We start from the raw sequence: 15,319 nt of genomic DNA, 5'->3' as shown, positions 1-15,319 counted from the left end.
GTGCCAAAGGGATGTTTAAAGATGATTCGGTCCAATCGAAATGGCCGAATTGTGATTGATAGATAGAATGGCCAATCAACAATCAGTTTGCTGGACATTGACAGGCGTTTTAGCCAATCAGAGCCGATCAGAGTCCACTGAGCCGAACTTTACCTTTTTCACTCCAGAGCGCAATGACGTTTTCTGAAAATAACATGATTTTGTCTGCGTCATGACTTTAAATCGAGTCCAGTTTACCTCAGTGACGCTTTAAAGAGGCAGGAATCCTGCGTCATAAAAAGTTGGCTTGTGTTTTTTTAATTATATTTCGTATTTTTTTCCCGTCCTTTTCGGCTGAGGAGCGTTATTACGTAACTGCGGGGTGAACGAGGACAGATGACACAACAGGTAACATGTTTCAGTGTGGAAGGATGGACACATAAAGGTCACACAAAGGTCACGTGGGCTGGATCAGGATCAGCGCTGTGAACTGTGAATTAAATCATCTTTAATCAGCAAAGATTTGATCCTCCGGCACAGCGCCCTCTAGTGACGCATTCAGGCCACAGCGTAAAAATGAGGCACGAACGAAGAAAATGTAAATGTTGAGATAAGAGGACATGAATTTATTGTAACCACATAAATCTGCTAGTTTGAATACATTTTCAATAATCAATGGAATTATCATGTAATTAATCATTACAGTTCAATTGTTACGACAAATAAAGAAGAGTAAAGTGTGAAGTCCTTGCTTTGGTCTCTTTGATTGATGTCAGGCAGAGACGTCCAATAACATTTCATTAGATGAAGGTTTGTATGATGTCACATGCTCACTGTGTGACCCCAGGAGACCTCACAGGGACATCAGAGGGTTAAACCTGCATAGGCTTGATCTCCTGAGTGCATGTGAAGAAAGGGAAGAGAAGAATGAGGAAGAGGAGGAGGAAGAGGAGGAGGAGTGATGAAGTGTCACCCTGAAGCCGAGCAGCTTTGGTGTATTTGACTTTGAGTTTCCCTCTGAAAATGTTAGGTTTCCTCTTCTTCTGTCCGTTTCTTTGCTGTGTGCCGATGCTTCAGATCAGCTGCAGTGAAAACACCACAGGTACAGATCCGTCTTTAGTTACATTCAGAAGGGTTCTTAGTTTCAGGAAGTTTGTTTCCTTCATGAACTGTTAGTTTGTAAAGTTAAACTCATTCCTTTATTGTTGCTGAGTGAGATAATAATGATACTAATGTTGATTCTCCTCATGTGTGATGGTGTATTTATGTATGTATATGATCGGGTCTGAATTATGCTCACATCTTTAAAACAAAGATAGAAACATTTTTACAGAGCAAAGTTCAAAGCTTTCTTCTTTATATTTGGATCATATTTTTATATTCAAAGTAGTTTTTCTTCAATATTTGGACTTTCTTCCTCAAACTGTTGTTTTATTGTTTGAGTCCTTTGTCTTCAGTCGGCACATTCAAGGCTCAGCTACAGTTATTAATAAGTCTGTGTGTCACTGTCGTCTGGCTGGCTGAGCCTGTTTCCATGAGATAAAGAGGAAAAAGGAGAGTTTCCGCCTGAAGGATCTGAGCGACAGGGAGCTTCACATGGAGAGCAGTTTGGAATTCTTGACATTGTTGGAGTTTTCCAAACATAATTCAAGTAAATGGGTTGAAGCAGCTTCAGCCGTTTGCTCCTGCTGCTGAAACCTCACACATCTCCACCTTCACACCGAGAGGACATGAAGCTCCAACTTATCTGCTCCGGCATAGTTGGCTGCTCTCGAGGCTCAGTACTTATCAATCAACCTCCCGCTGTGTCTTCTGTCTCCCCCTGCAGTCCTGCAGCTGTCTGTGCCAGAGGACCACCGCCTCTGCCTGTGGTGCGGCGGTTCTGACACTTCTGATGTGGTGTGGACTCATCAGGACCGGACGGTTCTGGTCACCAGACAGAAGAACTATGAGACCAACCAGGACCGCACCAGGTTCCAGCTGAAGCCCGACGCGTCGCTCTGCCTGCTGAGGCTGGACGACGCCGACGCCGGGACGTTTCGCTGCAATGACAGGCTGGTGACCGAGCTGGAGGTCCTGACAGGTACAGGACTGAGGCGCTGACGGCCCGGCTGGGTGGAGGTCTGGGTCCTCCGGCCAGGATCTTGGCGTCCACATTCAACTTGAGTCCCATTTCAAACACGTGCACATATTAATGTTCACATCTTTACATTGATGTTTAATCACACATGAAGCAGTTTGAGATCAAAGATCATAAATGAATATAAATATAAACATGACGTGTTCCGCTCCGTTCCGCTCCAGGTCAGGACTTCCGGGTGTCCGCTGGCCGGACTCTGCTGTTGCCGTGCAGACGCTCCGATAAGCCCAAGCAGCGCTGGTTTCAGCGGCGGGAAGGCGGGAAGCGTGAACCCATCCTGACCCGCTTCAAGAACGCCACGGTGAAGCCGGAACGCCACGACCCCCGCCTTAGCTACCAGCACGACGCCCTGCAGATCCTCCAGCTGCAGCCAGGGGACGCTGGAGAGTACCTCTGCAATGGAGAGCTGGAGGCCACAGTCGTCGTTCTGACTCGTACGTTCACACGCAAGCTAACAGTTTAAAAAGCATCTTCACACCAAACTTGAGGTCAAAGACCGAGACGACTCTGGACTCACTCAGGCAAAGCAGGTTTAGATTGGAGAAGGTAGTGAGCTCTACGGCCTCATGGGGGCGCCGTTACTCAGTCAGATAGCTCCAGTGTCTGAAGCTTTAAGCCAGGGGTGCCCAATACATCGATCGACCGGTCGTTCGCGAAGGCAATGTAGCTATGCAGGCAGGCAGTGGCTCAGTGGGTAGAGCTTCCGCTTGGGAACCGGAGGGTCGCCGGTTCGAGCCCTGAGCAAGGCACCAAACCCTCAATTGCTCCCCCCTCTGCGAAGGGTGGTAATGTAAGTTCAGTCGCTTTGGATAAAAGTGTCTGCCAGATGATCGTAATGTAATGTGGGTCAATCGCATCGCATTCCAAAATAAAATAGTAATAAAATATATATATATATATTTTTTAGCATATGGTTAAAAGTTAGCCGACACCGGCAAGTACGCCGTCGCACACTCGGCCGAGTCGGCACCCTCATCTAATGGTCTATGAGAATAAACTAGAGGAGTGCACAAGACAGTGTTGTTATAGGTGGTAAAGTAATACCCCCCCCCCCCCCCCCTCCTTGGAGAGGTAGATCTCTTACACTTGGTCTTTAGATCCCAAGCTGAAAAAGTGTGGGCACCCCTGCTTTAAGCCATGGAATCATTCTGATGGCTACGTTCCGTTTCATTCCTCCAGAGTCTCTCAGCGTCCCCACAGCACCCCCTGCTGTCACCGGAGCAGGTCAGCAGCTCTCAGCCTCTCAGCCTCTCAGCCTCTTCATCATCTCTCTGCTCAGTTTTGATGTTTTCATCTCCTGCTGCTGTTTTACAGTCACTGTTGAAAAAACGAAGACAGACAAGACGCCTGAGACCGGTAACGTAAACAAAGACACCTGCACACGCCTGATGACGTCATCACGTGATGATGTCATCACGTGATGACGTCATCACGCCTCACACACATGCTCTTCCTCTCTCCACATTTGGTCTGATATGTCCCGTAGAGTTCAGGTTGCTTAACATCGCCTCAAGCTCCAACACTGAACAGGTTGGAGCTTCTTTGACTTTCAGGATTCTTCTTCTGTGGTTTTCTGTGCTGGCACAAAACATAACTTTATTACCATGAGAAAGTGAGAAGAAGACAGCTGGGACAGAGACTGGAACAGAGACTGGAACAGAGACTGGAACAGAGACTGGAACAGAGATTGGAACACAGACTGGAACAGAGACTGGAACACAGACTGGAACAGAGACTGGAACACAGACTGGAACACAGACTGGAACAGAGACTGGAACAGAGACTGGAACACAGACTGGAACAGAGACTGGAACAGAGACTGGAACAGAGACTGGAACACAGACTGGAACAGAGACTGGAACAGAGACTGGAACACAGACTGGAACAGAGACTGGGACAGAGACTGGAACAGAGACTGGAACAGAGACTGGAACACAGACTGGAACAGAGACTGGAACACAGACTGGAACAGAGACTGGAACAGAGACTGGAACACAGACTGGAACAGAGACTGGAACACAGAGTGGAACGGAGACTGGAACGGAGACTGGGACAGAGACTGGAACACAGACTGGAACACAGACTGGAACACAGACTGGAACAGAGACTGGAACAGAAACTGGAACACAGACTGGAACAGAGAGTGGAACAGAGAGTGGAACAGAAACTGGAACGGAGACGGGGACAGAAACTGGAACACAGACTGGAACACAGACTGGAACAGAGACTGGAACAGAAACTGGAACAGAAACTGGAACACAGACGGGGACAGAAACTGGAACACAGACTGGAACAGAAACTGGAACAGAGACTGGAACACAGACTGGAACAGAGAGTGGAACAGAAACTGGAACAGAGAGTGGAACAGAGACTGGAACACAGACTGGAACAGAGACTGGAACACAGACTGGAACAGAGACTGGAACAGAGAGTGGAACAGAAACTGGAACAGAGAGTGGAACAGAGACTGGAACAGAGAGTGGAACAGAAACTGGAACAGAGAGTGGAACAGAAACTGGAACACAGAGTGGAACAGAGACTGGAACAGAAAGTGGAACACAGACGGGGACAGAAAGTGGAACACAGACTGGAACAGAGACTGGAACAGAAACTGGAACACAGACTGGAACGCAGACTGGAACAGAAACTGGAACGCAGACTGGAACAGAAACTGGAACACAGACTGGAACACAGACTGGAACAGAGACTGGAACACAGACTGGAACAGAGACTGGAACAGAGACTGGAACACAGACTGGAACACAGACTGGAACAGAGACTGGAACAGAGACTGGAACAGAGACTGGGACACAGACTGGAACACAGACTGGAACAGAGACTGGAACAGAGACTGGAACAGAGACTGGAACAGAGACTGGAACAGAGACTGGAACAGAGACTGGAACACAGACTGGAACACAGACTGGAACAGAGACTGGAACAGAGACTGGAACAGAGACTGGAACACAGACTGGAACGGAGACTGGGACAGAGACTGGAACACAGACTGGAACAGAGACTGGAACAGAGACTGGAACAGAGACTGGAACAGAGAGTGGAACAGAGACTGGAACGGAGACGGGGACAGAAACTGGAACACAGACTGGAACAGAAACTGGAACACAGACGGGGACAGAAACTGGAACACAGACTGGAACAGAAACTGGAACAGAGACTGGAACACAGACTGGAACAGAGACTGGGACAGAAACTGGAACAGAAACTGGAACTGAGACTGGAACACAGACTGGAACAGAGAGTGGAACAGAGACTGGAACAGAGAGTGGAACAGAGAGTGGAACAGAAACTGGAACACAGACTGGAACACAGACTGGAACACAGACTGGAACAGAGACTGGAACAGAGAGTGGAACAGAAACTGGAACACAGACTGGAACACAGACTGGAACACAGACTGGAACAGAGCCTGGGACAGAAACTGGAACAGAAACTGGAACTGAGACTGGAACACAGAGTGGAACAGAGAGTGGAACAGAAACTGGAACAGAGAGTGGAACAGAGACTGGAACACAGACTGGAACAGAGACTGGAACAGAGAGTGGAACAGAAACTGGAACACAGAGTGGAACAGAGACTGGAACAGAAAGTGGAACACAGACGGGGACAGAAAGTGGAACACAGACTGGAACAGAGACTGGAACAGAAACTGGAACACAGACTGGAACACAGACTGGAACGCAGACTGGAACAGAAACTGGAACGCAGACTGGAACAGAGACTGGAACAGAGACTGGAACACAGACTGGAACAGAGACTGGAACAGAGACTGGAACAGAGACTGGAACAGAGCCTGGAACAGAGAGTGGAACAGAAACTGGAACAGAGAGTGGAACAGAGAGTGGAACAGAGACTGGAACAGAAACTGGAACACAGACTGGGACACAGACTGGAACACAGACTGGGACACAGACTGGAACAGAGACTGGAACTCAGACTGGAACAGAGACTGGGACAGAAACTGGAACAGAGACTGGGACAGAGACTGGAACACAGACTGGAGCAGAGACTGGGACAGAGAGTCACACTCAACACATCAAAGCTGTCACATCAAAGTCTTTTCCCAGACGAAGCCTTGGCGACGTTTCACAGATTGTTGTAGTTTCAGTTCTGGTGCTGGTTGCCGTGGTGAGCTCGGCTGGTCTGCTTCTCATCGGTGGCGTCACCTGCATCGTGCTGAGCAGTCTGAAGTGCAGGAGGAAGAAGAAGCACAGACCTACAGGTGAGCATGAGCAGCCTCTCCTGAACCTCCACTTCACCCTGTGGGCCTCCATCCCAGCTGGAGACACATTCAGCCACACTCTGATGTTTCCTCTCACAGCAGCTCGGCTGAGTCTTAGCCGCTTTAGTTGTAAAGTGTAAATGTTGTGTTGCTTTGCTGCAGGAGGACGGAGACGAGGAGACGCTGAGCTGCAGCTGTGGACGTCCTCCAGCACCGCTCAAGGTGAAAGACACGTGGAGGCCATCAACTCAGGGGGGAGGAGCCTGAGAAGGAGGTGGAAACTGGCAGGAGGAGTGAAGGGGGAGGATGGGGAGACGGACGAGGGGACAGACACGGAAAACTGCTGCAATCTGTCCACTGAGTGTGATTTTTAGGGCGGTGCAGTTACACAGACAGACTTAAGAGTGGAGTCCATAAAGACGCAACCTATAACCGTGTGACATAAACAGACTATGTGTCACCGTGGTTACGTAGGACACGAGGTCTCTGATGTCTGTCCCCCGTCTCATCTTAACATCACTGAACTTATTCACTCGAAGGGTTTGACATGAAGCATGTTGCCTGTGTGTGTGTGTGTGTGTGTGTGTGTGTGTGTATGCGTGTGCGCGTGTGTCTCCACAGAGGGCGGCGTGTTGGATGCTCTGCCCCCGCTGAACGAGACCCTCCACTACGCCTCACTGGGCCGACACAGCTGGAGGGAGCGAGCGGACAGAACCGGGCCGGGTCTGCAGCAGCACAGTGTGATCTACTCGTCTGTGCTTACTGAGCAGGTCGGCCCCCTACAGGAGGAGGAGGGGGGGACGTAGTGCTTCTCCTCAGCTCTGGAGCTCTTTGGATGGATTCTTATGGATACATGTTGTTCTGATAGAAGTTCTGCCCTTCACAATAAAAGCCTAGTGTATCTCCTGGATTCACTCAGTGAGCTGTGTGATGATGTAATGAGGAAATAATCAGAGAAGAGAATGAGACTTTTTATTAAATGAGGTTTGATTTGACCCTGACATGTTTGAGTCCCTGTGATCGTTTACATTAAGAGCACACGCCTGTTTCCTCTCTGGTCACCTGATCCACCAGTGTGTGTGTGTTTGGACACTGATGAGTATGTGACGTCTTCCTCCACTGGCCCCGCCCTTCGCTGTGCGGGAGGGCGTGGCCTGTCTGCGTGCTTCAGACTGGAATAGTGCAAATCCTCCTCCTGCAGAGAAACAGGAAACAGAACCTGCTCACTTCCTTCAGATTAAAGTTAACCCTGACAGAACTAACAGAACATGAGAGCAGATCTGCTGACCTTTGACCCGCCTGAGCTCCTACAGCAGCAAACAGCTGATTTACCTGAAGAACAAACCAGAGAGACAAACCGCATCACTACATGAGGGAGAGAGAGACAGAGACAGAGAGAGAGAGAGAGAGGGAGAGAGAGACAAAGAGAGAGAGGGAGAGAGAGGGGGAGAGGGAGAGAGAGACAGAGACAGAGAGAAAGAGAGAGAGGGAGAGAGAGACAAAGAGAGAGAGGGAGAGAGAGGGGGAGAGGGAGAGAGAGGGGGGGGAGAGAGAGAGAGAAAGAGAGAGAGAGGGGGGAGAGAGATGGGGAGACAGAGAGAGGGAGAGAGAGAGAGAGAAGCAGAGGGGGGAGAGAGGGAGAGAGGGAGAGAGAGAAAGAGAGGGGGGGGAAGAGAGAGACACTAAAACTACAAACTAAAAGGTCTTGACTTTGCTATGTGTGTGTGTGTGTGTGTGTGTGTGTCCTGTGTGTGTGTGTGTGTGTGTGTGTCCTGTGTGTGTGTGTGTGTGTGTGTGTGTGTGTGTGTGTGTGTCTCCTGTGTGTGTGTGTGTGTGTCCTGTGTGTGTGTGTGTCCTGTGTGTGTCCTGTGTGTGTGTGTGTGTGTGTGTGTGCCTCTTTAAATCTTAACATTAAACATTAAACAGATTAAAGAGCGTCAGCAGACTCTGGGGTTGTGACCTTAGACGTCTTGTTTTGCAGCCTTTGGCCTGCTGAGGGGGCGGAGTCAGAGTGTTTACAGTGTGACTCAGGGCAGCAGCTGAAAGTGAAAGTATGAGAGCAGGAAGCCGTACCACCCTGAGACACACACACACACACACACACATACACACACACACAGAGCACTCTGTCCTGCCGCCGCCATGGACACTGGGCTGCGTTTGGACGCTCTGTCTGCTCTGTGCGGCTGCAATGTGGAGACGACCGCCGCCCGGTCTCAGCTGAGCCCGCAGGACTTCATCAACATCGTGGCCCTCAAGGAGTTTTACAAACAGGAGGGCCACCAGCAGCTGGAGTACCCCAGTGTGGGAACCATCTCTCTACAGGAGGACCAGGACCTGTACAGTGCCCCTGCTGCTCTGACAGAGGGGCCCTCAGAGCCCCCCAGCAACAATCCCACCATCAAGATCAACCCTGAAGACTTCTTCCACCCACAGTACAACTACGACTTCACCAGGATCAAGGTGAGAGGCTCACAACACAAACACAACAGGGCACTTACCTGAGAGTGAGAGAGTGAGTGAGTGAGTGAGTGAGTTAACAAGAGAGTGAGTGAGTTAACAAGAGAGTGAGAGAGTGAGAGAGTGAGTGAGTGAGTTAACAAGAGAGTGAGTGAGTGAGTGAGTTGACAAGAGAGTGAGTGAGTGAGTGAGTTAAAAAGAGAGTGAGTGAGTTAACAAGAGAGTGAGTGAGTAAATGAGTGAGTGAGTGAGTGAGTGAGTTAACAAGAGAGTGAGTGAGTGAGTGAGTAAACAAGAGAGTGAGTGAGTGAGTGAGTGAGTTAACAAGAGAGTGAGTGAGTAAATGAGTGAGTGAGTGAGTGAGTGAGTTAACAAGAGAGTGAGTGAGTGAGTGAGTTAACAAGAGAGTGAGTGAGTGAGTGAGTAAACAAGAGAGTGAGTGAGTAAATGAGTGAGTGAGTGAGTGAGTTAACAAGAGAGTGAGTGAGTAAACAAGAGAGTGAGTGAGTAAATGAGTGAGTGAGTGAGTGAGTTAACAAGAGAGTGAGTGAGTTAACAAGAGAGTGAGTGAGTGAGTGAGTTAACAAGAGAGTGAGTGAGTGAATGAGTGAGTGAAGAAGAGAGTGAGTGAGTGAGTGAAGAGAGTGAGTGAAGAAGAGAGTGAATGAGTGAGTGAACAAGAGAGTGAGTGAGTGAGTGGACAAGAGAGTGAGTGAGTGAGTGAGTAAGGGGGGTAACAAGAGAGTGAGTGAGTGAGTGAGTAAACAAGAGAGTGAGTGAGTTAACAAGAGAGTCAATGTGTTAACTAGAGAGTGAGTGAGTTAACAAGAGAGTGAGTGAGTAAATGAGTGAGTGAGTGAGTGAGTAAACAAGAGAGTGAGTGAGTGAGTTAACAAGAGAGTGAGTGAGTTAACAAGAGAGTGAGTGAGTGAACAAGAGAGTGAGTGAGTTAGTAAACAAGAGAGTGAGTGAGTGAGTTAACAAGAGAGTGAGTGAGTTAACAAGAGAGTGAGTGAGTGAACAAGAGAGTGAGTGAGTGAGTTAACAAGAGAGTGAGTGAACAAGAGGCAGTCTTGCTCTGGCTCAGTGGGCTCAGTGTTTTCGTGGGTAGTGTTTCCGCTTGGGAACCGGAGGGTCGCCGGTTCGAGCCCCTGCCGAGGTGCCCCTGAGCAAGGCACCACACCCTCAATTGCGAAGGGTGGCAATCTAATGTAAGTCGCTTTGGATAAAAGCGTCTGCCAAATGATCGTAATGTAATCTAAGAGAGTGAATGAGTGAGTGAACAAGAGAGTGAGTGAGTGAGTGGACAAGAGAGTGAGTGAACAAGTGAGTGAGTGAACAAGAGAGTGAGTGAGTGAGTGGACAAGAGAGTGAGTGAACAAGTGAGTGAGTGAACAAGAGAGTGAGTGAGTGGACAAGAGAGTGAGTGAGTGGACAAGAGAGTGAGTGGGTGAGTTAACAAGCGAGTGAGTGAGGTGGTTAACAAGAGAGTGAGTGAGTGAGTTAACAAGAGAGTGAGTGAGTAAGGGGGGTAACGAGAGAGTGAGTGAGTGAGTGAGGGGGTTAACAAGAGAGTGAGTGAGTGAGTGAGTGAGAGCATCCTTTACTTGCTGACTTCTCTCTCTGACCACAGGATGGCGACCAGTCGTTCTTGCGTGGTAACGAACTGTACGTCCGTCCCTGCGGCTGGAACCGGGCCGCCCTGCGGGTACTGCAGAAGTACGACGGAGGGGACGGTTGGCTGGGGACGGGGACGGACGCCTGGCCCGTCTCGTACCACGGGCACAACATGGACGGCTCCCTCGGCGTCATCCTGACCCACACCGGGAGTTCAGCGGATGAACCCAACTTTCTGGACGCCGCCGCCGCCTTGCTGGTCACCGAGGACACGAGGGGCCGGGGGATCTACTCCACCCCTGACATCAAGATGGCCGAGAAGTTCAGCAAGACCTTCAAGTCCAAAACGGACGGGAAGACGTACCAGGTGGTGCTCCAGAACCGGATCAACCCAAAGCAGAGGAAGCAGTGCCAGAGGGCGGGGCTGTGGCTGCTCTACATTCCTGAGGGCAGCAGCGAGGTGCAGACCAGAGCCATCGTGGAGAACTCGCTCCGCCCCTACGGTCTGCTGCTGAAGCAGGCCTGAGCCCTCAACATGCACACACGTGTCACCTCCTGTGACCCGCCCAGAGGTCACGCTGTTAGCCACTATCACATAAACACCACTTCCTGTCTGAGGTGCTGCTCCTCCTGCTCTCTGTTTGCTTTAGATGCAGCTTAGTTTAATGTTTAAAACTGAGTTGTGACGCTCGTTAACAGCTGTTAAATAAACTAACTCCAGCCACCAACACAGTGTGTGTGTGTGTGTGTGTGTGTGTGTGTGTGTGTGTGTGTGTGTGTGTGTGTGTGTGTGTGTGTGTGTGTGTGTGTGTGTGTGTGCGTGTGCGTGTGCGTGTGCGTGTGTGTGTGTGAGAGGGAGGCAGTGGCTCAGTGGGTAGAGCTTCCGCTTGGGAACCGGAGGGTTGCCGGTTCGAGCCCCTGCCGAGGTGCCCCTGAGCAAGGCACCGAACCCTCAATTGCTCCCCCCTCTGCGTAGGGTGGTAATGTAATGTAAGTCGCTTTGGATAAAAGCGTCTGCCAAATGCTCGTAATGTAATGTAATGTAATGTAACTATCTGGAATAAAGACATGGAATCAAATGAGGAAGTCTGCTTGTGAGACACACACACACACACACACACAGAGACACACACACGCACACCCATGCACACACACATGCACACAGACACAGACACACACACAGACACACACAGAGACACTCTCACAGACACACACAGACAGACACACACACAGAGACACTCTCACAGACACACACAGACACACACAGACACACACACACACAGAGACACTCTCACAGACATACACACACTCACTCACCTGAGCAGAGGTAAAGTCCAAGGCCACAGGTGAAGCAGAGCAGGATGCAGCCTGCAGACACACAGATACCCACAATCCAACAGGGCCCTTGCCTCGCTGAGCCTGACTCCTCCCCCTCATCTACAGAAACCCCCCCCCACACACACACACACACACACACACACAGTGTTACTCCTCACTTGTGCGCTGTGCTTGTCCCTGTTTCTGGCACCAGGAGGCAGAGTGGAGCATCATGAGTGTAAACATGACACCAGAAGGACACAGAGACACAGAGAGACAGGCAGACAGAGACACAGAGAGACAGAGACACAGAGAGACAGGCAGACAGAGAGACAGGGACACAGAGAGACAGGCAGGCAGAGACACAGAGTGACAGGCAGACAGAGACACAGAGAGACAGGGACACAGAGAGAGACAGAGACACAGAGAGACAGGGACACAGAGAGACAGAGAGACAGGCAGGCAGAGACACAGAGTGACAGGGACACAGAGACACAGGCAGACAGAGACACAGAGAGACAGGGACACAGAGAGAGAGAGACAGAGATACAGAGAGACAGGGACACAGAGAGAGAGAGAGACAGAGACAGAGACAGGGACACAGGGACACAGAGAGACAGAGAGACAGAGAGACAGAGAGACAGAGACACAGAGAGACAGAGACACAGAGAGACAGAGACACAGAGAGACAGAGAGACAGATAGACAGGGACACAGAGACACGTAGCGACAGGGACACAGAGACACAGAGAGACAGGGACACAGGGACACAGAGAGACAGGCAGACAGAGAACAAACTAATCTTCTGAATCATACCTCCAACAATCAGACGAAGGAAGGGACCAAAGCGAGGGAAGGAGTCACAGTACTGAGCACAGAAATATGTCCCAGCATGCCTCTGCTCCACATCCAGGATCTCCAGGGAGACGGGACCATGTGGGAGGAGCCTCCTCACGTACATCTCATCTGCATCATGGGAGTCCACTATGAGAGAACCAGGGCTGGTTCTGCTGGTTCTGGCGGTCAGCAGGGGGAGCAGCTGCTCTGAGCTCAGGCGGTACCAGGTGACCTGGGAGCTGCAGGTCAGGTTACAGGTCAGAGACACGTTGGCACCCTCCTGGACCTCCAGGAGAGCAGGTGAAGCTGCACACAGGTAACGCCCAGCAACGCCTGAGGAGGAAGGGGAAGAGGGAGAAGAGGAGGGGGAGGTTCACCAAAGACATGATTAAACTTTCTCTCTCTCTCTCTCTCTTCCCCTCTGTGTATTTATATATTTTAAATTAAATAACTTACACATCAGACTGAGTATCCATGGAACATCTGCCATAATTCAAAATAAAAGTCTGCAGGTCCTGTGTGAGCCACGCTGATGTGTATGTGTGTGTTTGTGTGTGTGTGTGTGAGAGGGGTGGGCTGCGGACTTGTTATGAGCCCCCATCCTCAGGTTGGACCTTTAAGTCTCGGCTGATGGAAGTTTCGTTTATGCAGAATTTGACTCAGCGCTTTCCTTCAAAACAAAAGCACGGGACGCAGGGATTCATCATAAACGAAACTTATCCAAGTCGAGACGGACAGTTAGGGTGTTCCCTCCCTCTTTGAGTTTTGTTTTCTGTAACAACCTGTTTGTGAGAGAGAGAGACATAGAGAGAGAGACATAGAGAGAGAGAGAGAGAGAGAGAGCGCGAGAGAGAGGCGCGGTCTGTCTGCGAACACTGCGGCTTTTATTTTGAAACGAGTTGATAAGAGCGCGCATTTCCTTCAGCTGATCATTCAGAATCCCGCAGCAGGCTGAAGCAGCACCGCGCTCCGGACCGGACCGAAGCGATGGAGACTGACGGAACCGCGAGCATCTGGAGGTGAGAGACAGTTTGATTGACGAGAGGACATAGACTCTCCTGCAGCTACTTACACCAACGAAGAAGAAGAACGATGATGATGATTATGTTAATGTGATTGTGACCATAAGAATGATCCATAAAAGCATATGGATGTTTCTGCAGCTTTATTCGTGTTCTGCTCTTCCTCCTCTTCTTCTTCTTCATGTTGTTCTGCGTGTTTTTACAAACCGCTAAATAAACAAAGACAAAGTTTCGTTTTAGGTGAAATCGAAACTGACCCCACCCCCCTTCCCCAAAATCTCACGCCTCTGAAATTATACTCGTTATCATGGAAAGTGAAGTAGATAGAGATGAAGATCATTCTGAGAAGTCTTTGACCCTGGACACGTTTAGAATGATGTCATGGTCTGTCGCCAAAGTTGTTGTTGTTTGTGTGTTCAGGTTTCTTCTTCTTCTCCTCGGTCTCCCGCTCGGCTCGTCAGCTGGTGAGTTTCACTGTTTCATCCTCAACTCCGATTCTCTACAGCAGGTTCATAACTTATCAATCATCACTCTGCTACCTCAGTAAAGGATTCCCTCTGTGCTTTAAAGTCTCCAATAAATGGATAAAAGAATGTCCGAGTCGAAGTCACTCAAACTGGCACTAGGCTCAGGACTTTTCAGTCACCCCCCGCACACACTATCAGATTCCATCTGCTCAAACAGCGACCTGGTGCTTTGTGTTCCAGACTCTCTCACCCCTCCCGTGTCGCTCGCCCTCACGGTGGGCGAGCAGGCGGTGCTTCCCTGCAGCTGGACGTCCCGCGTCAACCAGGCCACGCCCCCCACCTGTCACGTCCAATGGGACAACAGAATGGCCACCGTGTACGAACAGTCTGGGGAGCAGAGCTGGCAGGCTGCGGAGTTTGAGGGCCGGGCGAATGTTTCTGGGGAGCGTCTGAGGTCAGGCGACTGCTCGCTCACCATCAGAGACGTCCAGATCATAGACACGGGGATGTACCGCAGCTTCATGGTGCTGGACGGACAGAAGAACAAGAGGAGGGTCTTCATCCAGACCGTCAAACTCTCCATCTTCGGTATGTCCCGGTCTGGATCCCAGTCTGGATCCCAGTCTGGACCCCCTCTGCTCTCCTCTGCTCTCCCTTGTTTCTCTCAAATGTCTTTAATGGCTTTAGATTTTGATTAAAACACATTTGTTTTTGTGATTTTGCCTTCAGACCATAAGACCACTCAGACCGGAGGTCCAGGAGAGGACCTGGTCCTGGAGCTCTACACGCCTCACTCAGTGAGACTCATTTTCCAGAGCAGGTGAGCGACTTCCAACACGTCTCCCTGAACGGGACACGCGTTGTTATTCTGGACCGTAAAGTCTCAAGTCCTTTACGAGTCCAAGCTCAAGTCTATCAACACGAGTCCAAGTAAGGTTTCAAGTCCCAGGCTCCTCTGCACTGACCTGTACAGGAACAGCTCTGAGTGGAGCCACGTGTGGCTGAGGGGGGATCAGAACAGCCAGCGCCTAGAGAAACACCCCCACAGAGAAGAGCTGAAGTTAAAGGGCTTGAAGAGAAGCGACCAGGGGTTCTACAAGGTTCTGGATGAACACGGGCTGGCGGTCAGCACCGTGCATCTGTTTGTGGAAGGTAAGGAAGCTTCTGGATGGCTCAGGAGTCACAGGGAGGGAAGTCTCAACTCCAGACGCAGCAGTGAAGCAGGTGGTGAGGAGGAAACG

General features: G+C 50.2%; 4 protein-coding genes across 8 annotated transcripts in view; 3 read left to right on the top strand and 1 right to left on the bottom strand.

The window, feature by feature from the left end:
* The first annotated feature begins 831 nt into the window (after window positions 1-831).
* LOC143013861 (uncharacterized) lies at window positions 832-7,341 on the top strand. Of its 2 annotated transcripts, XM_076167563.1 has the most exons (8): window positions 832-1,081; window positions 1,808-2,062; window positions 2,284-2,553; window positions 3,299-3,343; window positions 3,434-3,475; window positions 6,240-6,359; window positions 6,522-6,633; window positions 6,981-7,341. In XM_076167563.1, the coding sequence occupies exons 1-8, from the start codon at window positions 1,003-1,005 to the stop codon at window positions 7,123-7,125; spliced, it is 1,068 nt and encodes a 355-aa protein (XP_076023678.1). In that variant the 5' UTR covers window positions 832-1,002; the 3' UTR covers window positions 7,126-7,341. The 2 variants fall into 2 exon arrangements, with proteins under 2 accessions (XP_076023678.1, XP_076023679.1); XM_076167564.1 differs by lacking the exons at window positions 6,240-6,359; window positions 6,522-6,633.
* LOC143013862 (uncharacterized) lies at window positions 7,318-14,306 on the bottom strand. Of its 4 annotated transcripts, none has more exons than XM_076167565.1 (6): window positions 13,911-14,306; window positions 13,662-13,820; window positions 12,569-12,922; window positions 11,754-11,873; window positions 7,648-7,691; window positions 7,318-7,554 (listed from the first exon to the last, which is right to left on the bottom strand). In XM_076167565.1, the coding sequence occupies exons 1-6, from the start codon at window positions 13,918-13,920 to the stop codon at window positions 7,384-7,386; spliced, it is 858 nt and encodes a 285-aa protein (XP_076023680.1). In that variant the 5' UTR covers window positions 13,921-14,306; the 3' UTR covers window positions 7,318-7,383. The 4 variants fall into 4 exon arrangements, with proteins under 4 accessions (XP_076023680.1, XP_076023681.1, XP_076023682.1 ...); XM_076167566.1 differs by having other exon boundaries at window positions 11,754-11,804; XM_076167567.1 differs by lacking the exon at window positions 11,754-11,873.
* Window positions 8,451-11,164, top strand: LOC143013863 (uncharacterized). Its single transcript, XM_076167569.1, has 2 exons — window positions 8,451-8,822; window positions 10,453-11,164. Exons 1-2 carry the CDS (start codon window positions 8,502-8,504, stop codon window positions 10,960-10,962), a joined length of 831 nt encoding a protein of 276 aa, XP_076023684.1. The 5' UTR covers window positions 8,451-8,501; the 3' UTR covers window positions 10,963-11,164.
* Window positions 13,447-15,319, top strand: part of igldcp (Ig-like domain-containing protein) — a 2,360-nt gene continuing 487 nt past the window's right edge. The window contains exons 1-5 of the mRNA XM_076167570.1: window positions 13,447-13,608; window positions 14,032-14,075; window positions 14,319-14,666; window positions 14,808-14,898; window positions 15,052-15,230. Coding sequence (XP_076023685.1) covers window positions 13,577-13,608; window positions 14,032-14,075; window positions 14,319-14,666; window positions 14,808-14,898; window positions 15,052-15,230 — 694 coding nt within the window. The 5' untranslated portion in view covers window positions 13,447-13,576. The remainder of the gene's footprint in view (window positions 13,609-14,031; window positions 14,076-14,318; window positions 14,667-14,807; window positions 14,899-15,051; window positions 15,231-15,319) is intronic.

This window comes from Genypterus blacodes, unplaced genomic scaffold (assembly GCF_046128005.1).
Source record: "Genypterus blacodes isolate CSIRO-AG114 ecotype Tasmania unplaced genomic scaffold, CSIRO-AGI_Gbla_v1 ptg000160l_1, whole genome shotgun sequence".
NCBI lineage: Eukaryota > Metazoa > Chordata > Actinopteri > Ophidiiformes > Ophidiidae > Genypterus > Genypterus blacodes.
Note: the sequence above shows the minus strand (reverse complement) of the source record. Positions and strands in the feature narration are given on the sequence as shown.

Excerpts from the sequence above, each read along its gene's own strand:
- LOC143013861 (XM_076167563.1), top strand. The coding sequence starts at position 1,003 with ATGTTAGGTTTCCTCTTCTTCTGTCCGTTTCTTTGCTGTGTGCCGATG. Across the intron at positions 2,063-2,283 it reads CGAGCTGGAGGTCCTGACAG|GTCAGGACTTCCGGGTGTCC; the intron begins GTACAGGACTGA and ends GTTCCGCTCCAG. Across the intron at positions 6,360-6,521 it reads GAAGAAGCACAGACCTACAG|GAGGACGGAGACGAGGAGAC; the intron begins GTGAGCATGAGC and ends GCTTTGCTGCAG.
- LOC143013863 (XM_076167569.1), top strand. The coding sequence starts at position 8,502 with ATGGACACTGGGCTGCGTTTGGACGCTCTGTCTGCTCTGTGCGGCTGC. Across the intron at positions 8,823-10,452 it reads ACGACTTCACCAGGATCAAG|GATGGCGACCAGTCGTTCTT; the intron begins GTGAGAGGCTCA and ends CTCTGACCACAG.
- LOC143013862 (XM_076167565.1), bottom strand. Across the intron at positions 12,923-13,661 it reads CGTTCTTCTTCTTCGTTGGT|GCGTTGCTGGGCGTTACCTG; the intron begins GTAAGTAGCTGC and ends CTTCCTCCTCAG. Across the intron at positions 11,874-12,568 it reads CCTTCGTCTGATTGTTGGAG|ATGAGGGGGAGGAGTCAGGC; the intron begins GTATGATTCAGA and ends GGGTTTCTGTAG.